This window comes from Python bivittatus, unplaced genomic scaffold (genome assembly GCF_059951505.1).
Source record: "Python bivittatus isolate LINGU-HERP-01145 unplaced genomic scaffold, Pbiv_v1 ctg000530_np1212, whole genome shotgun sequence".
In the NCBI taxonomy this organism is placed as follows: Eukaryota; Metazoa; Chordata; class Lepidosauria; order Squamata; family Pythonidae; genus Python; species Python bivittatus.
The window spans coordinates 6,326,514-6,349,482 of record NW_028277085.1 but is presented as its reverse complement, the minus strand read 5'-3'; the positions used below and the strand labels follow the sequence as shown (position 1 = coordinate 6,349,482).

The window sequence follows — 22,969 nt, the reverse complement described above, 5'->3', positions numbered from 1 at the left end:
CTCAGGCAAGAAGCAACCCCGCCCCCCGCCAGCCTTCCTGAGAACAGTTAAGATTTGGCTCTTACAGAAACCCTTTAGAGATTAAAGAGCTGGGCTAAGATCTCCCCCATACATGGAGTTACTACTGTGTTGTGGTTTTACTCTATAATTGTACTGTTACTATTGCACTGCATTATTATCTTATGTCATCCAGTGCCTAGAGCCCTTGGAGTCAGACGGTTTAGAAATCTTACACATCAACAAACCAACACGGATCCTCCCAAACGCTAATACAAAAGTCACTCTGTCACTCGCTTAGAGGAGACAGAAACACCATACGGAGGAGCGGAATAATTGCTAAGTATCCTGGGGTCACCACAGAAGAGTCTGCTTTCAGAAAGAGAACCTCACTGAAGCTTTCACAGCAGCTCTTGTCTGTTTGAGCAAGGCCTCCCTGAGGGACTGCCACAAATCCCCCAGGTAAACGGGTCCCGGTTGCTTCTGCAAATCAACAACCAGCCAACCCAGATGGCAGAAGGCTTGTTCAAAAAGAGATTTCCCTGACTCAGGGCTCGGTTGGTTAAACCAACCCAAGTGGCAACAGAGAGATTTCTGAGAGAGGAGATTTCAGATCTAAGGGTAGAGAACGAGAGACAGGAAAAGGTTTCTTTCTTTTCTGCTTCCTACCCAAGACTCTGACTCTCAAGCAACCCCCTTGCTAAGACAGGCTGTCTAGAACATCTTCTGAGTGGGCAGAAGGCTGGCATTTCATTTAATGCAACCCAAACCCTTAAGCGGAGCATTAATTTCTCTCATGCTCCTAGAACAGCGAGTTGCCACCGACTGCCCAGCCTTGACAGGCTAGGAAACATACGCCTTGCAGATAAAAGTCCCTAATTTCAATTCCTTAGCATCTCAATCTCCTTACAGGTTCCAATGGTAACAGCCGATGGGAAAACCCAGAGGACCCGCTGTCAATCAAAGCAAGACTGTGGGGAAGGGAGAGAAGATGTAACTCTCTGCTCCCCAGAGAAGTGGCGCAGCAGGAACTAACAGAGCAATCTTTTCATTTTCCACATTCAGGTTCTTTGGGAATGGGGTTGTCTCCAATTGCATTGATTTTATAACTCCTGGAAGACTGGGGAGGAAAAAGGCCATTTATTTTTAAAACGAGTGACAAAAGCGTGTTCCCGCTTCAATTACTGCAACCCCCACTCCCAGAAACAAAACAAAAAAACCCAGAAACCAGTAACCTTTTTTGCTCACTCACCTGTTCCTTAAATTGCTCTTGTGAGAGGCAGTCAATCAAGTCCACGCAGCCAAGGAGACAGCCAGAGGGATAATCCTTGGGAAATTCCAAATCTGTGGCAAGCAGGAGAGAAAATTGTAAGGCAAGCTCCCACATGTGCCTCGAGTCTCTGCCATTCTCCACGAGGTCCTGATTAGCCTTTGCCAGCCCTTGCGTGCACTCACTCCATGGTACTTTCAACTGCTAATTTAATGGTTTAGATAAAGCACACGCTTTCTAAGGGAGCACTGCCTGATAATATGCACGTGCGGGGAAAGGAGTTCATTGCCACGTCACGGGAAGCAGTTCCCCATCAGGACCTGAAGCTCCAAGAGCTTCCAAATTTCTATTGCTACCCTTCCAGTCAAGGTATAATCTCCCTCAGGTTATGGTGGCCCTTCAAAGGTTAATGTTCTGTGCAGTCCTCTAAGGCAGGGTTCCTCAACCTCAGCAACTTTAAGACGGGTGGACTTCAACTCCCAGAATTCCCCAGCCAGCATGGCTAGCTGGAGAATTCTGGGAGTTGAAGTCCACCCGTCTTAAAGTTGCTGAGGTTGAGGAACCCTGCTCTAAGGATCCTGTTCAGGGCCAAGAAGCACCCTCTCAGGGAAACCCCTTTTATGCAATCTGACTGTCAGATGCATGTGGTAAGATTTCTGTCTTGAGAAACACGCAATATGTACTTGAGGGGAACTGAGAAATAAAAAAAGTGTGGTGAAATGACCAATAGGATAGAAAACGGGGCTCTGGAAAAATTGTCAGTCAGACTATATAAATTCAAAAAGGAACACTAGCTGGAGTCATGCAATGAGCTAATCCAGAAGATATCAGTTGAGTTTCATCCTGCTATGGTGGCTTGTGGTTTCACACATTGCATAACACCAGTCAATATTCATAGTTATATAATCCATGGCTTCACATAACATAAATAACTGTAACACATTCATACATCCACATATATCTGCTCTTTCTCCCTTCCTGTTTCCTATGCCTGAGGCTACCTTTTTCTCAAAATCTTCTTTTCTCATAATCTTCACACTAAACCATATTGTGTTTTCTTTCATTAGCATTTTGCACAAACCCACCTACTGTATTTTGCAAATCATAGTTTGTGGCTTAGTGTGTTGTACAAACCCAGCGAAATTACAGCTGGTTCATATAACCATGGCTAAACCACCCAGGCTTAATGCAATGTGTGAACCCTAATTATCATCAAAACTAATATGAGGTAGTTCTCTAGGCGTAAGGGAGGGAGTAAGGACAGAATAAAAAGAGGATCTGGTTTATCGCCAAACTACAGGATTATCTTAATACTCCTTTTAACCTAATTTTCATACTCATTATTCTTGACAGACTATCAAATTCAAGCAAGTATAAATGGGCACCATTTTGTTTTGAAACCGTTTCCCTTGTGTGGTCCTTTCCACAAACTGGATAGTCAAATTGAAATGTTATGTCGTCATGATAATGGAGCGAGAAGGTGGAGGAGCAAAGAGAGCAAGTGCATAAAGAATGGCCCTGTGGAAAACAGCACAAGTTTTTGGCTGGAACCATTCTGAGCACTTCTCCTTCCAGAGGATCTCACCGTACGAGCTGCGAACACACCTCTTTTCATCTCCCTTCTGGCCTCCAGAGAAAAGAACCCCAACAAAGATCAAGGATAAAGCTCACCTTCCTGGAATAACACTCTGTAGGTGGCCTCCAGCTCAGAGATTTCCTGCAGGGTAGGCCTTTTTGCTGTGGCTGCTATCCACAGCCGGCCTCTGTGTGATGTGTACCAAATTCGGCCTTCCACTCTGTGTAAGGAAGGGGAAGGATCAGAAACAGAGCCAGCCTCCCAAGGGATACTTTACATATCACTCAAAGGACATTTTCATTACATTTTGGAAGCCACTACATGCGACTCCGGGGCAATCTCTCAGCCAACAGCGTGCACACAAAGGAAGTGGCCATGACAAAAGGGCAGATTCCTGAAAAAGCTTCACAATCAATGAGACTGGCAGAAGAACTGTGATCTTCCAAGCAGGTAGGAGATTTACATCTTCCCATTTTTTAAACAGAAATTAACGTTTCTCTACACACACTTTCCAAAGAATGCTAGAAAGAAACTTTTTTTTTTTTTTTTTTTTAGGAAAAAGGTTCTTTGAAAAATTCTTCCCCCTGCTTAGAGCTCTGTCATGAGACAGCCAGGAAAGAAAGGTTTGGCAGCCAATACATGTATGGGTGTAACTAAACCCAGTGAAATGAGCGATGTCCAGGGCTTAATTTGTAAAAGAGATAAAAATCAAAGCCCAAATGTACTTATAGATGCATGCTCTTTTCACTACTGCAAAACTGATGGGATGGTTGGGCTTTTCACTTCAAATAAATGACCTCTAAAATAAGAGGGTTATCTTAAAAATCCCTGAGAATCTAGGCTAAGGGGGTGAGGGAGGGAATTGCCTTACATTCATGGTCATTTTCTTCTGGGGCAAGGAGCAAGGGGAGAATTACTGTGTCTATATGTACCTGTTATGTCGGTATTGAGCCCTTTTCTCTAAAGAGCTTAGAACACTAAATACAGCCAAGCCATTTTTATCATTTTGTAACTGTGAAAGACACTGAGAAGGAGGTGCCCAACATAACACATTTCGTTTCACAGCAAACCAGCCATTTGAAACACGGCACCTCTGGCCTCTGGGTCCAATAATATCTCACCCAACATACCAAAGTGGGTCCTCATTCACACAGTCCTTGTCACAACTGTGGCAAATGACTGCACCTTCAATCAGCTGATTGCCAGTCAAATGCTTTTTACATTCAGCCTTCCAAACTTGGTGCCCCCTGACCCCATGGATTGGATTGCTACACTTATTACCCCTATATAAAAGTGGTGGGAAGTATAATCCAACACATCTAGAAAGCATCAAGTTGGGGAAAGGCAGGATTAAACTATGCAACAACTATGTTCAACACACACACAGTTTTTTTTTCTTCAGCTAGAGAGACAGGAAACAGCACCACCTGGTGTATGGATCAGAATGGTTAAAATATTTAGGCTAGCATAGCCGTAAACATGGATTAAAATTAAACACTGGAAGTTTCAGGAGGTTTCAGGAGAAAACAGGACGGATGGCATAATTAGAACTGGACTGTGCAGAAGGGTCACCTCCTGTGTAAGATTTCAGCCACTTTACTTTCCATAGTTTCCCATCCCACCTTTACATACAGACTACGTTCATCCCCTGTGATAAGTGTGTGTTTGCTTTTGCTCAGAGTGTTGTATCAACTGAGCCACGGCCACTTATAAATCTTGGTTGAGGGCTTACCACTGGGTGTGACCCTCATTACTGTGGCTTACTTAACAAAAACAGTTAAAACCAATGAAGACTTGATGTAATGTATGAAGTCAGTTCCAGGGCCACAAAATGTATGCGGTTCTTTTGGGGGATGTTTTAGGAAACTTCTCCCTCCCTTCAGAGGCTTTATCCATCCCTCAATGTTTTGTATTTCTTTAAAGTTCAGGGTGTTTCCAAAGCTCTTGCTTTTATGCAGGGATGGTACAGTTTGGGCTCCCCCATTAAGGACTGGAATTAGACTACAGGTAGTCCTTGGTTAATAACTGCCCTGTTTAGTGACCATTTGAAGTTATGAAGGTGCTGAAAAAGTAACTTTACAACTGGTCCTTGCACTTATGACAGTCGTAGAGTCCCCACAGTCACATGAGCGCAATTTGGGCGCTTCATAATCAGCAGGTGTTTCAGTGTCCTGCAGTCACGATTGCCTGATGTCGTAAGTCTGTCACGGTCACATGATGTTTTGCTTAATGACCATGTCGTTAGCAATGGAGTTGCCAGTCCCAGTTGTGGTAATTAAGTGAGGACTACCTGTATAGGGTTATACTTCATTTGTTCCACACTTTTTCCAAAATGCTCATGGCACTCTGGCCCCTTATCCCCCCCAAACCTTTCAGCATCTCTCTCCACTTTAGCAATGATGCAGCACAAGGCATTTCTGGACTCATCAATAGTCCCCACCTGAAATTTGATTCTAACCTTCTTCTAAGTGTGAAGTAAGCTGACGTAATTTTAGGAGAAGGGTGTGCCATACTTTGTGGAAAATGACCAATAGGTTAAAAAAGGTAGAATCAATTCCCGAACATCCTTAGAAAACATAAAATTGCCAGCGGTTATTGAAAACATGCTCCTGTGACGCAATTCTTCCAGCCTTTAGCTGTGAAAAAACTTTGCTCAAAATTAAGCCCCCAAAGAATATTTTTACAAGTTAGGGCAATCCCGAGGGCTTACAAGCCACAGAGGGAAGAAGAGAAACACACGCACTTCGCAAACATGAGAAGAAAGCAGCTACAGCCTATTAAGTCAATTGGAGGCAGCTCCAATTAAAGAAACACCAACAGGTTTTTTCTAAAGCTTGTGAGCCTCTAAAATGGCAGTGACCTGATTTCCAATAGTGGTTGGGCAAACCTAGCATCACACAAGTGGCCCATCTGCAGCAGAAACCAGCGGAGGGAAAACATGTAGGATTTAGCTTGAAACAATAATGGAACTTCTCTGTCCACACAACAGTGCTACGCAGATCCAGCAGTTACTTCACTACAGCCTCCCAACTTCCCCAAAGAAAACATACCTGAGTGGGTTCACATGTTATGCCATAAAGTGGTTTCTTTGGCTTATGCTTAGCGTGTTGTAAGACACTGGCAATTACAGTTGGTAAACCACATTTATGGCTTAATGTTGTACGAATCCTGCCCCAGAAGCTTACTCAAACAAATCTTGGATAAAGCAAACCATGGTTTTGTGTAATGCGTGAACCCAGACTCAAAGTGCTCCTGGTGACAGATCTCTGCTTACCTCTTGATCCCTTTGACCAGCAAGGAGGCCCAGGGCTGATGCAGGCTCAGACACCAGCCGTCATCTGAAATCTCCTGTATCTCTCGATCCTGAATCCGTAAGCGACCTCTTTCCAAATCCGTGTATTTGCCACTCTCTGCAGAAAAGTCCATTTTCCGGTGTGGGAGCAAACCAGCCTGGTCCACCCACTTCAATATAATTTAAAAGAGAACAAAAACCAAGACATTACAGAAAGCTAACATTTTTATACTTAAACCAGAATTGTAAAATGAAAAGATAGGAGCAGAAAGCATAAGCTTTTTGACTTGTGCTTAAATGTCATTGGTGTTCACTACTGTCGCCGAACTGAGCAGAAAGAACAAAAGTTGTTGTGGGGGGCTTAAAGGTACCTAATTAGCCATGAAAACAAGAGACTGGTTGCCAGTACGACACTCTTGAAACAGTCCATCTACGTTTGTGTTCTCTGGTTGAACTACAGTGGGAAAATGATCTAGAAACACTATACTAAGATGCAACACACGGACCCAAGGAGAACGTCAAAAGGTTAAATGTCTCTTCTGATTGGTTTCACACCCAATATGGCTTGCTTGGTTTTAGCTAAGCACACTGTGCAAACCCTGCCACTAGCATTTGTGGCTCAGTGTGATACGTGAACCCAGACACTGAGGTTTATTCAACCAGCTATAGCTTAGCATGACTTGTGAGCCCTGCCAACAGGTTGGTGATGCCCAAAGAAATAGGTCGGAAAAAATGTTTTATGGACAAAAAATATCCTAATCCCAGGATGATGATCTCCAAAATCTATTCCTGAAAAAGCAGATATTAGATTGTTGGGGGGGGGGGTTAGGGGAGGCAAGAAAAAGAAAGAACGCTGACCATAGGAGCTGGCTGGAGAATGTGTGGATTCACCAAGACTCCCAATTCTTCAACTTTCCTGTCTGGATTTTGCGTTGCCTTGATCAAAGTGCCGCTGTTGATAGCTTCAACTGTTTCATCCAATCTGCAAAGACAACCAACCAGTTTGCCTTTACTCCCGTGATATTCTCTTCACTCTTCATATCTAGAGCTACAGCCTAAAATGCCCTTCTCTTGCAAACATGTTCTTAATGAGTTGCATATACTGAGAATACCTTTATTCAATAATTTAATATTATCCTCAATTACCTTGGTTAGCAAGTCAGTAGTAACCCTCTTAAGACTTTGAGTTTGCCTTTCCACAACCCTCAGGAGCTTTTATGGAAGCTCACTATCCTGCCTGAACAGAATGAATTAATAAAAGAGAAAAATCCATCATGGCAGCTGATCTTTTCCTATTACAAATGCAGGAGTGTAGTCTTTGTTGTCTGCATAGTTCACTGTGACATTGCAGAACGTAAAAGAGATGTAAGTGTGCTGTAAATTAGGAAGGCTTCCACCTGCTGCTGAAATACCAATCTCTACCGGCCCAGACCAGCGGGGAGAGATGCAGAAAACTATAGCTTAGCACTATCTGGAGGGCCACAAGTCCTTCCTTTCGGCATACATTCTTCAGAAAGTCTTTCACAGAAGACCCATTCATGGATGCTTAAACAGGATCCATGAATGAATGAATGAATGAATGAATGCATGCATGCATGCATGGAGTGGAGGAGGAGCAGGGGAAAAAAGCTAAGCCCCTCCCAACACACCCACTCCCACCCAAAGAGCATCCGCCATTTCCAGAAGGGCTTGCCTATTGCTACCATGATCTTGAGTCGACCACCCCCCGCCATTGCACCAGGATCCTCACTTGCTGTGATATTCCGCCAGGTTGTCATGTTCCTCCCGGATCTGCCGACCAGCAAAGTCAATGGTGATCTTCCTGGACAGCCGAGAGGCATGCCGCAGCTCACGCAGCTCCTTCGCTCTCTTCTCCAGCACCTGCCTCTCCTGCTTTGACAGCCATTGGTTGGAGTCAGTAGCAAAGTAATCAGACTCGTCGTCGATCACTTGAGTCCGTCTCACACTGGCAAACCGAATGGAAGAGGGGCAGCACCATTACTCCCAGGAGCACCATGTCAGCATCTGGTCCATTTTGGCCTCTACAGTGTTATGTATTCTGAATGGCAGCATCTCCCCAGGGGGGTTTCCCATCGCTTGTTACTCAACCCCTTTAACTGAGATTAAAATTGGGGCCTTCAGAATGTAAAATAGGTGTTCTTCTAACAGACCACGGCTACTTCAAACACAGATTTGATACATGAGGGCTCTCCAACTTTTCACTGGAGCCCTCCATGAAGAACTTTTCCAGCACCCAAAGCAAAGGGATTATATTGGGCAAATAGAAATATTGAGTAAATATCCCTATCTTGGGCACTGAAACAGAACCAATGGCTGTCCCTTTTCATGTTTAAGACTAGTCAAAGCGCAGTAGATTTTACCCATAATGGACCAATAACAGGGCCAGGGCTGACAGCGAGAAGTATTTTCTTTTCTTCGGTTCAGGTACCTGAGCACTTCTAACAAACCCCGTCACCCGGCTGGAGTTCTCCTGCCAAAAGGCAAGTCCAGCCAGCACAGATTCTCACTGTTAATGATTCGCCCAGCAGGCTTCTCTTCTCTTCAGGGAAGCTCCTCCAGCTTTTCCATCAAAGGCAACCTGCTGAGTTAAAACTGAAGCATCTGTGCTTGTGTGGCTGCTTTAAATAGGAAATGCAAAAGCAAAGCTCGGTGGCCGAGGATGGAAACGGTAGGTGTGAATCCTTCCGGCACAATTTCCATCAAGACTAGCCGCCTTGATGCCCACCAGGTGCCTCAACTATGCGGGCCAGGAAATCAGGGAGTCAACGTCCAACACGTTTTGGGGGCCCTCAGCTGGGGAATGTTGGTCTATTCATCCTTTTCCACATTACTCTCCCACATACCTTGTTTGGTCATACTCTAGCAGCTTATCTTTGTGCTTCACAGCCATTTCCAGACCTGATTTAATTCGAACTTCCTGATGCCGGAGTAAATCTTTGTCACTTAGGTCCATCTTTCCAGAATTTTCAGCACCTGAGAGAACCCCCCCCCCAAAAAAAGCTCATTTCAGTACAAAGAAAGGGAAAGTCAGAAAGGAAAGGGAAAGGAAAGGGAAAGTTAATTATTTACCCATATTATTTTTAAGGGTGTTTGTTTCCCTTAACATTTATAAACAATAACATAATGGAGATTTTGGCATTACATTCAAAAATTTACCTGTCGATTCATAGATAATATTTTTGGAAAATATACAGTGGAACCTCGGGTTACGAACGCTTCGGTTAACGAACTTTTCAGGTTACGACCAGCTCCGGCCGCAAAATTTTGCTTCGGTTTGCGAACTCTGCCTCAGGGTACAAACAGGATACGCGGCCATTTTCCCTCCCGTGACACGGTCCGCGGCCATTTTCCGCCCCTGACACGTGGTCCGCGGCCATTTTCCACCCCTGACACATGGTCCGCGGCCATTTTCCGCCCCTGACACGTGGTCCGCGGCCATTTTCCACCCCTGACACGTGGTCCGCGGCCATTTTTCCGCCCGACACATGGTCCGCGGCCATTTTCCGCCCCTGACACGTAGTCCGCGGCCATTTTTCCACCCCTGACACGTGGTCGTAGGGAGGGGGACTCTCCCTCCAAGCAATAGCAGCCTCCCTGTCCTCCACGCCAGAACGGATTAACGGTAATTACATTGAACCTTATGGGGAAATTTGCTTTGGGTTGCAACCAATTCGGGCTGTGACCAGAGTCACGGAATGAATTAAGTTCGTAACCTGAGGTACCACTGTACCTTTGTTTTAAATAAAATAAAATAATAATTATAACAATTATTGTTAAATAACAACAAAATAAACATAGAATACTGTTGATGTACTTCTAAAAGAGGGAAATTATCTATCTATCTATCTATCTATCTATCTATCTATCTATCTATCTATCTATCTATCTTTGTATATCTGTATACACTGTATCATTGTTAAATAACGTTTTTTAAAAAAAGCTCACTTCAAGCCTTGTGGGCTTGTTGGTCACCGAAAAATAGAATATAATGCCCAACTCAACCAAGATTACCTGGCATCAGCTGAGCTGAAAACAATCGATCGGATACTTGTAATAACCATCAAAAAAGATTACTCATATTGAATCAGTATAGCATCCTTCAAATTTTTCAAGGGAATCGAATAATTCCGACCCGCCCTGTAACAAGGTTAGATATACTGGTCATCCTTTTTTAACGGCCACTTGTTCAGCGACCGTTCAAACTTACAACGGCACTGAACGAGTGGTACTTACAACTGGTCCTTGAAGTTCCAGCCACTGAAGCATCCTTGCAGTCATGTAATTGTGATCCAGGTGGTCAGCACCCTGCCTGGATTTCCGACAGTCACAGTGTCCCTGCATCATGTGATCATAATTTGCAACCTTCCTTGCCAGCTTCCCACAAGCAAACTCAATGAGGAAGCCAGCAGGAAGTGAGAAATTGTGATCATATGAGGTCCTCACTTAACAACGGCTACCAGGGACTGCCAGGATTGCTGTTGCTAAGTAGCACAGTCACATGACATCACACTTTATGACCACTTTGCTTAGCGACAGAAATTCTGGTCCCAATTACCATCGTTAAGGAAGGACTACCTGTAGAAATAGTCCTTGATAAAATACCAACCACCCAGAAGTTTCTTTAGCAGCTTTTGGCTCTTGTTGGAATCCCGTTGCAGGACATCCTGTTCTTCTTTGGTGCACACCTACGATAGAAGAAGAGGCATCAGACTGAACTTAAGATCTTCCAAGTACAGGGCATAACACTAAGGAAGTATCTTTTCTTCTTGTTGCATGTGCATCATTTGTTCACTGTAAAGATTCCTCTCAAAACTGTAACTTCATCCATATTTGATATGAAAGCATTTTTAATTAAAATATGTTCAAAGCAAATTAAAAACAACAAAGTGCCAGGGTGAGAATTTAATATGCCCTTTGGTTCTGTTCTAGACACTTTTCCTGCCTGTTTTGTAACTCAGTAGTATGTAGCCATTCTAGTTAAGAATACATTCTCTATTTTTCACAAGTGTATCTGGCTGGTGGCTTACAGTGGGAACTTTTGCTGCAGGCAAAGGGGATTTTGTGCTATGATAGGCATTCCTTTCTTCTCAGTGTTAAACAGGTATTTAAAATATCAATTACCTCTTTAAAGAGGTTTCTCCTCAAAAAAACTTTCCTCGTCCTCCCTTATTACTTGCTGTTTTCATGCTGTTGCAATCAATGTGCTAGCCTGAAAAGTTCCTGGCTTAAAAGTAAAACGCTGAGACCGTTGTCAGTCCCAGATCTGGGCTGCCAAAAATTGGACAACCACTAAAAGACAGCAGAGTGATGCTTTTCTGTCTCTATCTGTTGCCATCTAGCAGCCATCTGCATTTTTGCACTCTGGATCTTGTAGCCATTGTTTAGATTCAAAGTCAAACAATGGAACAATTCTTTCAAAGAAAGAAAACCAAAACAGGACATTTTAGCATACCAGAGTTCCACAGAACAAGCAAGGCCCAGACCCTTCTTGTTCGCAGACGATGCGCCCGCACATCAAACAGTTGTTGATGAGTTTGTGCTTCTGGGCAAGGCATTCACAGGAATGACGCCCTGGAATCATGACGGCCAGCTTGTCCTGACCTTCTTTGGTATACAAATTGACATATTTTGCCTTCTTCTTGGAGGAAGAGGAGCTGCTACCTCTGGGGACCTCCTGGACCTGTTATGAAGGTGGAGAAAGAAGGATAAAACGAAGAGATGAAAACACACCAGAGAATAGATGTACCACAAGAGTACATACAACAAGAACCTCCTGAACTGGGATTAGTTACCCATTTTCACAGTTACAGCAAGGTATACAGAGATAGCCTGAGTGTATGTTAAAACAGTGTCTCTCACTGTTTTGTTTGATGTAAGGAATAATAGTATTACCACTAACCCCACTCCAAAATAAAAAGAAACCTGTGAATTTGGTTCTGTTACATTCCAAAGAAAACCCTTAGAATACAAAACTGAGCACCCACCAATATAATATCACCTGAGAATTACCACTGTTTTGAAACAGTAGCCCATTCATCCTTTCAGTGGAGTTATTCATGTGAAAACGTCCTAGATTTTTTTTGACAAACATTCCAGTAAGATATTAAATTATCTGCAGCCAAGATCACGGCCCCAAACAGCCTCTCCTACAATGTCTCTCTCCAGACAGACTGACTCTAATCCCCAGAATTCTCAGCCAAGTATGGCACTGCAACAAGATAATGGATAAACATTAATTATTCTGTATTTATGAAAAATAATTTTAATCACTCCTTCAACTAGGGTTTTGTGATATTTGGATTAAGGCAGGGTCTTGTTATTCACCATGACACGCAAGGGCACCTTTAAAAGCACTAAGTGAAAAATTATAATCAACAATCCTTCTCATTGATTCTGAAAGATTAGATTTATTCTTAAATGTAAAAAGTATTCCACAATGAATGTGTTCTAATAACAGTGGATACCAAATGTACCTACCTTGGCTAAATCAAGTGGTGTTTTTACTTTCTCTACAGGCTGACTGGCTTCAACATAAATAGGTGTTTCCTGTTTATTTCTCCCTTTATGCCTTCCTCTCTTTGTCTGGTCTCCTGGCCGAGGAATATCCAAAGTATCTAAGAACAGAACAGGAAAAACTTAGCAGAAGCTGCTATTAGTCCAGATTCCTTCCCCACCCCTCTGCAAATATCTAAATTAGGGTTCCCCAAAGTGGTCTGTATCAACCCCAAGGGTTAGTGAGTCTATCAAAAGAGCTGATAAATGTCTGGGGGTCAACAGGTGGTTGATAAATGATGAAAGGTCGATCAGAATCAATTAATATTTTGAGGTCTCTGTAGAGTTCCACGCCAGTCCCTAGTCCTGAAGGTGAGGTGGCTAGTGGTGAGACAGCATTGGATAGTCAGCCACCAGTGAGAGCGGCCTTGAATTGTCTCTATTCTTATTCTTCACAGTAGTAGTAGTACTATTAAAGTAGTATTATCAAATTATTTTCAAATAATAAATGTTTCGGGGTTGATGAACAATCTGAAACTTCATGAAGGGGTCTGTGAGCCGAAGAGTTTAGGGACCCCTGGTCTAAACAAAAAAACAGCATGACATGAGACTGTTGTACAGATTTTTTGCTACCCTCCATAAATCACTGGCCAATGTACAACTATGTCACATCACTGCATATTCCTAGATATTAAAGGAAAAAGTGAAAGCAGCATAGACATGCCTGTTTTTTTTTCAGTCTCATAATTAGTTCAGTCTAGGGAAGGCTGACCAAATTACTGCATTCTTAGAAAGAAGCACCTTTTCATGTAACGTGCAGCTTTCTTTGGTTAGGCCAGGGGCAGGTCCTCTGGATACTGCTGAACTGTAGCTTCCATACAACTGCAACCCAACTAATCTTAATTGTAAGGAATGTTGATTGCTGTAATTCAGCAAGCTCTGGATGGCCATATTTTAGCTACACTGCATTTAGGCAGAGCTATCAGACCAGGTCTACAAGAATTCAGTTTGCTACCGGTAGATGGTAGCAAAGGGCTAGAGTGTTCTATTGGTTGGAGCTAATCTAACAATGATTTAGTAATGTCCTCTTTACTCAATGATTTCTAATGTCCTCTTGATTCTTGAACAGCTTTTCATCTCATTTTCTGCTCTGACTTACCATCCTTTTTCTGATACAGCTGCAAAGGATCAGAAGTTGTAGAACAGGACTGTTTCCACCTGGCTACGAGCTCATCTACAAAGTACTTCTTTTTGCCATCTTTCCCTTGGATTAAGTCAGTGACATACTCTCGAATCTCTTCCTCATCATTAATAGACAAAATATATCTAAAAAGATACAGAATAATAATATAAAATAATACAGAAGGAAGGGAGGGAGGGAGATTTCTGATGTTCCCTGCCAGTTTCCCACAAGCAAAGTCAATGGGGAAGCCAGCAGCAAGTCTTAAGATGCTCACACTCCCACCACTTTTTTGCCTTTGGTCATTCTGTGTCTCTATTTAGGTAAGGAAATATCTCTGAAACGATGACCTGGAATTCTGGGAGTTGAAGTCCACATGTCTTAAGTTGCCAAGGTTGAGAAACACTGGCCTTGACTTTGCTGCTAGGGTCCCCTTCAAGATATTTGCTGCCCCACATCAGCAAGCTACTTCCTGTTTCTAATATAGAAATGGGTCAAAGGGGCAATTTAGTGTCACACGTTGGCCATAGGACAGCATTCTCCACCACACCAAAGAGGACCAGGTATGTTAGACAGCAAGGGCAGGTCACATTCACGTTGCACATGAAGCCATACATCATGGTTTGCCATTATAACGGTAACCATTATATTTACTTGTAACGCCTGGATTCACGCAACATCCCGAGCTGCAAACAAGGGTTTAATGGGTTGCATGAATGCAGTGGTCCTGTCTCACGGCCCCCAGCATCAGTTGCCCAAGACTGTCACCTCACTGGGCTCAAGGGCTGGGCCGGCTTCTTCCACTCCCCACACCTGTTGCATTTCTGCCTGTTGTCCAAGGGAAAAAGCGATACCCTCGATATAGCAACTGGCGCTCTTGGCCTGCCACGGCCAAAGGCAGCCAAACGGAAAGCGGGCAGGCCAAGGGGCCACCCACGCGGCGCCATCCCGAGGCAGGCGAAGAGGGGAGCCCGTGGCAAGGTTGCGTCGCGGGAGAGCGCCGGCTCTGCGCCGCTTCCCTTTTGCCCCCGACCCCCCAGCTCACTGGATGATCTCCTCGCTGACATCCAGCCCAAAGCTGCCGCGCAGCTGCCCAATGCACCACGACACGAGCGCCGTCGCCATCTCCGCCTCTGGCAGCGACGCCTTCATGACGGGGGAAGAAGAAAACGGGTGCACATCCACGAAAAGCCGGCAAGGCTCCGGGGCAACGCGCAAAGGCGCCGTCTGGACAACGACGGCTGCGTATCTCTAGTTCCGCTGCTAACCACAAGGGGGCTGTGGTTAGAGGGTTCTAAGAGCAAGGGGCCCAATGCGGCGGAGCGAGGCTGCTGGGGAGATTCAGGTTCTGGTTCCTGCTTGGTCCTGAAGCAAGCAAGAGAGACAGACACGCTACGCAACGCGACCAACTTCACTGAGAGTGTGAAAAGGAGAGCTGAGTTGTGTTTGGGGATGGACTGAACCGTCACCATTTTAGCCTAGGCAGTGACTGAGTTGGCACAACATACGATTGATTCATTGATAATAGGCCATCAAGTCGTTTTCAATTCCTAGCGACCACATAGATGGATTTACAACATGCAGACTCAAGGTTAACTGAACCATGGTTGACTGCATTCCTGGCCTGGGGCACCACTTGCTGATCCAGACACTACATTGGCTGGGTGGGCACAACGCACTGGCTAATCCTATGTTGGCCTAAGCGTCGTGCTGGCCCCCAAAACCCAGTTGAGTAACTCATAGTTGGGCCTGTAAATAAAATTCTCTGAATGCATAAGATGGTAGAGGAAAGGCTGTACCTTGCTCATAACTATGGCCACCCTCTGCATTTTTAGTTGCTCTGCAATGGTTAGGTTTGTGCAACTTAACAAATCACATATTAGGGCTGCAATCTGAAATGTTATGTAACTCTGGTGTAAGTGGCTGGCTTACGGTTTAATGTGTTTTGCAAATCCAGACAATTGGGATAATTCAAGAAACCATGGTTCATTAAACCAGTTCACAGAACACCCTAAGCCATAATGTGGTTTGCTTGGATTGGGCTGAATATGTGCTACCACATATTCTGCTCTAGAGCATAATTTATGGCTTAGCAGATTGTTCAGTGAACTATCATTAAAGAAATCATGATTTAGCATGATGTGTTCTTGATATTTCTAGAGGTTTGACCAGAGTAAAAAGGGTTCCTTAAAATACACTTTAGCTTGGTTTATCCCCCTAACAAGATTTTTGATTCCTTGTAACATTCCTGTGGAAATGCTTCTGTCCATGTTAACCATCAGAAATTAAGATGGACTAGGGACTTCCAGTGTGAGTCATGGCTGACTGAAGACGTCTGTAAACAACCAGAGACGACAACTGCTGTCAAGAATGAAGGACCAGCGAGTAGACCGGTCCTTCAAATCTTTCCAGAGAACGAGAGAATGGGACATTGCCCACCATGTTCTGAATGGCAGCTCTTCACAGGGAGACTGTAGAACAGTGGTCTCCTGCAGGTTTGAGTGCCAGGAACCAAGGGAGATGACATCTTTGATCTCAGCAGTGGCGGAGCCTTTAATAAGGACAATAAGCCTTATTAAGCAGAATTCACTTTCTGATCACATTCGGAAATGTTCAGTTTAACCACTGTATAGATATTAGAGACCTTCAAAATGGTGAGCTTAATTTGACACCTGGTTAGTTTTACCTTCTTTGGATTTAAGAAATTTTAAACAGAGACGTAAGAATTTTAAATAATATCCAATTGGCAAAAAGCAGAAAAGGATTTTGATTTAAGAAAGTTGTAAACAGATTGGGAGATCAGAGAGATTTGGAATAGTGGTTATTTTTTCTATAAGATTTGGGAAACAAGTATATAATTAAATAATACTTCAGAAATGACTGAAACGGAACTAAACCCACATTAGGAACTGAGGCTTGATGAAGGTTGCAAATGGTCACTAGAGGACCAGGCAGAAAAGAGTTAAAATAGCTAAGCTGGTTATAACTTTTCCTTTGAAAAATGGACTGAGATATTAATAACTAATTAATATTAATTAAATAATATTAATAACCAATGACTGAGTCAATAGAATGACTGAGATATTAATAACTAATATTAATTAATTGATATTAATAATATCTCAGAAAGGATACAGATTTCAGTGGATAAACTTTTAGAAAATGATGAGAAAAAACTACTTAAATTTTTTACCTGACATAGACATTATAAAGTTTGAAGGCATGGAAGACAACAACATTGAGATGACTAAAATGGGAATACAAAAGACCAATCAAGAAAAGGATCTGGACATGGAACAGCTGCAGCAAGAAATCCTGGACGATGCCTCTTTATGGGATTTACAAACCAGGCAGTTGAAAGCTTTGAAGACCCCTTTTAAATGCCAGAGAGAGATGAAGGATCAAATCCTGTGATGCCACTGGAATGATTTAAAGGTCAAGACTGTGCAGAGCAAAAAGAAGGAATATAAAGATGGACTATTTGACCAGGGATAAATAATTTGTTTGATATTTCTGATAACTCCTAATGGACTTTTCAAGGATTGAAAATATGATATTCGTGTATAGATAAAAGTTAGGCTATGGGGAGAAGAGTGTTGTTTTTTTTAATTTGTAACTTTAAAAGAGGGTGAAAAGTTACCACATTAGCTTATGCTTGGTGTGATGAAGGTTGGAAGCCACTTCTTTATTATTCTCTTTGTTGCCTTTTTCTTTTTTTTCTTCTACTTTTTTCCTTTTCTTTTTCTTCTTCTGCACTTTCTGCACTTTTTTCCTTCTAGTTTAGTTTGTATTCGTTTTTACTATGTTTATTAAAACCTTCAATATAATTATTAAAAAAAATTAAGATGCACTAGAAGCCAACTTTAATGTATGATTATAGGATATTTTGTGGTTCTGTCAGAATGCAAATAAAAGGTTAACTAGCTGCTTTTTTTATCAGGAGCCATTCTGATAAGGGGAAAGGGGAGAGGGAGGTTGGAGAGAGAGAACTGAATCCTATACTGGGGCAGAGTAAAAAAGGGTGGGGGAGAAAAAGAGATAACTAATATCTAAAGCAAGAGAAATAAGTGCAGGTAATGCCTTATGACCGTTGAAGAATAATTCTGAAAGTAATTATGGAGGGTTTTGTGGCTGTAACTCTTAGAAAGAAACAGTTTACTACATCTATATTATCTATTGCTAAACAAAATTTGGAACTTTCATGTTCAACTTGTCCTCCAAGTGGGGGAAAAAATATAACACTACCCTCCCCCGAGGTACTACATCACAAAGAAAAGAACAGATAAGAAGGGATGGCAATATGCACAAGAGAGGTGAATATAAGATCAGCTGAATTCCATATATGAGCTCTAAACTTATCAGTTTCAGGGTGATGAAAGCAGAAAGAATAAAGGACATTTATTTCCAAAATAAACTTGAAATAAATGACATCACTTCTATTCAAATAAAACCGAGTTTTGGTACACAGGGCGATTAAAGCTTGGTGAGCCAGGGACTCCGCAGATCAATCTTGTGAGCAAGTTTATTTTAAGGAGTTAGCAATTGTTTGAGAATTCAAAAACAGGACATGATCGTTATTCTAAACTGGGTGACCTGATGCAAGAACACTATTTGCCCCCACCAAAAAAAAAAAAAAAAATCCTGCCTTTCTGGATCCCACTCCTCCATAAATATTAATGCACATACAGCTGAACAAGGGTCTGACCCAAAATATAAGGATCTGAGCTTATGAGAGAAAGCATATGAAAGTGCAGCAGGAAGGCAAAACTGAGCACAGGAAAGGGATTTAGAAACAAAGAAACTTGCAGGAGCTTGTATCCTTGAAACTTGAATCCATCTGGAGAAGAATCAAAGAAAACACAGCTAAAAAAGAACTGGAAAGAAATCAAAAAGAAGACAAACCAAGAGTTTCACTCCCAAGTTCTTACCTTCATGCTGTTTCAGGACTCCTCTGAAGCAACTGTTCCTGTACTCTGCAGGAAGTGAGGAAGAATGTTGCACTGCGCCCCTGAAAAAAATATCTTATCTTCTTTGCCTATGCCAAGAGCCTAACTTTGAAATCACCAAATGCAGTTTGCTTGAAATCCTTCAGAAGGAGGTTGCCTACTCCAATAGTTAAAATGCTGGGCTTCGTTCAGAAGTCGAGGCAGCTATCCGTAGTCCAATCTAGAAAGCAAAGGGTATTGAAGGTGATTGTTCCTCTTCCTGAACTGTTTTCAGTAGTAACTGAAAGCCTACTTGTTGCCCAAGCATTCGTAAATGAGTCCCCTTGAAAGAATGGTCTTTGTTTTCATCATTCTTGCTTTTTTATTGACTTCTTGTCTCTGGATAGGACTTTTATTCTTGATTGTTTTATCTTTTTTTTTAATTGTTTTATTGAGTCAGAACATCCCAGAAGAGTGGAGTTGGATAGGATCCCAAGGATCATCTAGTCCAACCCTCTGCAATATTCAGGAAAAAACAATTAAATAATCTATGGGAGGCAGCTGTCCAGCCTTTTCTCAAAAACCTTCAGAGATGGAGAACCCACAATCTCCACGGGTAGACTGTTCCACTGTTGTACAGAACTTAATGTCAGGAAGTTTCTCTGTATATTTAAATGAAATTTAGATAGATGTCACTTATATCTATTATTCCTGGTCCTAGTTTCTGGTGGAAAATAGTTTCTGAACATCTTTCCTTATGGCATAATTTTATGTACCTGAACACTGAGATTGTCTCCCCCAGTGTTCTTTTCTCCAGATTGAACATCCCAAGTTCCTTCAGCCTGTCTGTATGAGGCATGCCCTCAAATTGCTGTATGATCTTCTTGTATTCCTCTGAAGCTGTTCTAACCTGGCAGTACTTCTGTAATTGTAGCAACTAGAATCTGTAGTACTCCAGGCATGTTCTCATCAATGCAGAGCAGAGGGGGATACTCACATGTCTTTGATACATTGCTTCTTCTAACACAACTCAGAACTGCATTTGCCCTTGAAGCTGCTGGCTGCCACTGCTGTCTCACATTCAGCTTGTTGGTAAGCTGAACGTGAGACCCAAGTCCTCCTCCAAGCCATGATGTAATACCTTACATTTCTCCCTTCTTGAAGGACATCTTATTCCTCTCACCTGTCTTCCAACTAGTCCAGATTAGGCTACAAACTCATTCTGTCATCCTAGGTGTTGGAAGGACTGCCCAATTTTTGTGTCATCCACAAACTTGATAACCAGCACATTAATCCTGTTATCCAGATCATTCATAAAAATGTTGAATAATACTGACTCCAAAACATATCCCTGTTGGACCCTACTAGTATGTGTGTGTGTGTGTGTGTGTGTGTGTGTGTATGTATGTATGTATGTATGTATATGGCTCCTTTGGGAAGGAGGATTATATAAAAATAACATTGATATTAGAGCTGCATCACAGTTCATAATGGCTGAAAGCAACAATATGGGTTGCCAAAAGAAAATCTTAATTGAAACCAATTACTTTCTCCATGAATCTAAAAAAGAGAAAAAGGAGCAAACACACACACACACAACCCCAAAGTCAAAAGAACCAGAGAGGAATATGGAATATGTAAGTAGACCTCCTTATTCTCTTTTCACAAACCCAGCCCCTTCTAAAACCATCCCAACCTTTCTGCAATCTAGCTGGCTACCCATCTTCATACCAACTAAAACTTGCTTCATGTCTTAAGGCCCAAACCAATAAAACTTTGTAGCATCAAATTCTTCTCCTCCTCCTCCTCTCAGAAAATAATTCATTTATAGTTTTCCTCAAGGAAGAAGTCTCTTTTTTAAAGAGAGTTGTGAGTCCATGCACTGTGAATATTACACATCTCCCCTTTCATGACACTATTCCATTGTTTATGCCTGGAAGAGGCCTGTCTGTAGATTGCTGACCTCCTGCATTCCTGCTTCAAGGACACACATCTCCACTCTGTTACACAAGCTGAAAGACAAGGCTGAATGTTTACTCAAACTCTGACCTAGAATTTTTCCATGGGTCCATCAGCACTTTCCTAGTTATACCCAAGTCCAACCACAGCCAGAAGAACTAATAAAATCTGCAAGTGGCCCACTAGCAGATAGATAATTAGGAAAAAAATAATAAGCAGAAGGAATAAACAGTTCTCATAATAGGGGGAGGTAAAGAAAAGTTCCAAGGATCTATATTTTATACAGAGTTTGTGGCAGTGGAATAGCTAAATGTGAATCTGAGTGCCAGTCTCCAAGGCTCTCAAATTGTGAGGATTGTGAGAAACACGTCCTGCCTTAGCACCTGGGTTGATATTGCTCATTGCAGATTTTTTTTTTTTTTGGCCTTTGATTTATTTTTAAGCTATATCTCTGTCCACATACCATTCTGCACTACAAGCTAGGCACCTGCATTTTAGCCTGATGTGTTGTATAAATGCAGCCTGTGCAATTAATTTGTTTAATGTGTGTCATAAGTCTTGCAAAGCCAGAAAATTAGGTTAATTGGGTGAGCCAGCAGGCATCTTGTGCAGACATAGCTTCAACATGGGGCTTCTCTTTTCATAATGGTAGAATTCAGGATCAGTTAATGGAGCTGTGGTGTTGGGAATTTCTGGGGAAACCTTCCAAGCTTACATTGTTAGGATTCTTCTTTAAGAAAATCCGAACAGACTTGCAATTGTCTATTTTTTTGTGTTGGGCTTATCAATACTTATTGGAATGGGCAACCCAGTGACTTAGATCACCCTTGCTGAAGTGTGTTTTCCCCAAACTGACATGGTCAAACCAACATAGACATTTTGTAATTTGTTCCCAGAACCAGTTTATTGCAATGACCAGCATACTGTTACGGAAAAAGCAGTGGAAGCCTTTGCCATCAAGTGTAAACACAAGTATAACTTTTAAAAATTGAGCATCAGGAAGTTCCTGCCGCTTTCATTTCTCTCGTTGGTTTCAAGAACATGGAAAGCACTAGGATTCAGTAACACTGTACTGAACTTCCTCTTTTACTGAAGCAAGGAAACAATTGCAGAGAAGATAAACTATTAGAATAAGAGCAGGAAATTAAGACTTTTCCTAAGTTGAAAATTCTTAGTTGAGTGACCAGTTTTATTAAGAGCCCCACTGAATACAGCAGAGATGCAAATTAGCACACTGAGAGGATGGTTCAAGCAGTGATGGAAACCTTCTAAAAACTTGGCCCACAGTCCAGACCTTTATTTCCCATGGATCCAGATTACTAGGGTCATTTCTTTTTTTGACTGATCACTTTTCTCAAGCACCTTCCATGCCTGATTCCCAATTAGCTCTTCTTCTTAACCCACCTGGGACATGCCATATCGCATTTCCAACATGTCTACATCAGTGGTTAGCATGGTTTTGCTTGACAAGTCTTTGATGTTTGTCTACTTTATCAATGTGGTCCTTTCACCCACAAGTCCATCTGCTTTCTGTGGTGGGTCTCCAGTGCTGCCTTCTTCATCTTATAACTGTAATAACAGTACTGTTACTAGTTTGCCAAAACTAGTTTGTTGAGGCCTAGGTTTATCCATTGCTCTGAACCAATGTACTAGCCCTTTAATATTCAGGCATAAAGCAAGCTTCAATAGCATTCTGAAGCTAGGTTACACTAGCAAATCTAACCTGTGTCTGGCTACAGGAAATGCTTCTTCACAGAGGACATAGTTAAACACTGCATTTTGGTAACAAAGGATGTGGTGACAGCTGCTGACTTAGCATGAAAAGAAATGCATGGAGGGGGGGAGAAGGTTGATGGGTACCTACCCCCAGAATCAAATAAATTTTCCCACCAAATATTAGATACTACACAAAATAGCAGTCGAGAAAAATAGGCTGTGAGAAACAAATCAGCAGATCATGCATATGATGAAAACATGATGAAGGATGTGTTGAGAAAATAAATATTAGACAACTATTGTATAGATTTTACATTCTCCATATGTGTACTGTATATATAATGCCTGGGAAGAGCCTTGGGACACCACATTTCTCAATCAACAAATTAACAGCACTCATTCTTGATGAATGACAATGGAACTCAAGTGGTTTAGCACCCATTTAAGCTGTGAGGGTTTTATTACCATAATAATGGATGGAGTTGCAGAAGCAAGCTGCTTGTCACGCTTTGAACCAAGCTTTAATGTGTTTAGACTGGCC

At 42.2% G+C, this 22,969-nt stretch overlaps 1 protein-coding gene across 2 annotated transcripts in view; it reads right to left on the bottom strand.

The window, feature by feature from the left end:
- The window catches only part of TRIP4 (thyroid hormone receptor interactor 4), a 33,215-nt gene extending 18,217 nt beyond the window's left edge, over nucleotides 1-14,998 (bottom strand). For both annotated transcript variants that reach the window (XM_088148487.1, XM_007426765.4), the window contains exons 1-11: nucleotides 14,874-14,998; nucleotides 13,808-13,974; nucleotides 12,634-12,770; nucleotides 11,609-11,836; nucleotides 10,763-10,841; nucleotides 9,000-9,129; nucleotides 7,886-8,101; nucleotides 6,994-7,117; nucleotides 6,118-6,305; nucleotides 2,939-3,063; nucleotides 1,250-1,341 (exon numbers count right to left, since the gene is read on the bottom strand). In XM_088148487.1, coding sequence (XP_088004613.1) covers nucleotides 1,250-1,341; nucleotides 2,939-3,063; nucleotides 6,118-6,305; nucleotides 6,994-7,117; nucleotides 7,886-8,101; nucleotides 9,000-9,129; nucleotides 10,763-10,841; nucleotides 11,609-11,836; nucleotides 12,634-12,770; nucleotides 13,808-13,974; nucleotides 14,874-14,980 — 1,593 coding nt within the window. In that variant the 5' untranslated portion in view covers nucleotides 14,981-14,998. The remainder of the gene's footprint in view (nucleotides 1-1,249; nucleotides 1,342-2,938; nucleotides 3,064-6,117; nucleotides 6,306-6,993; nucleotides 7,118-7,885; nucleotides 8,102-8,999; nucleotides 9,130-10,762; nucleotides 10,842-11,608; nucleotides 11,837-12,633; nucleotides 12,771-13,807; nucleotides 13,975-14,873) is intronic.
- Between the last annotated feature and the right edge of the window lie 7,971 nt (nucleotides 14,999-22,969).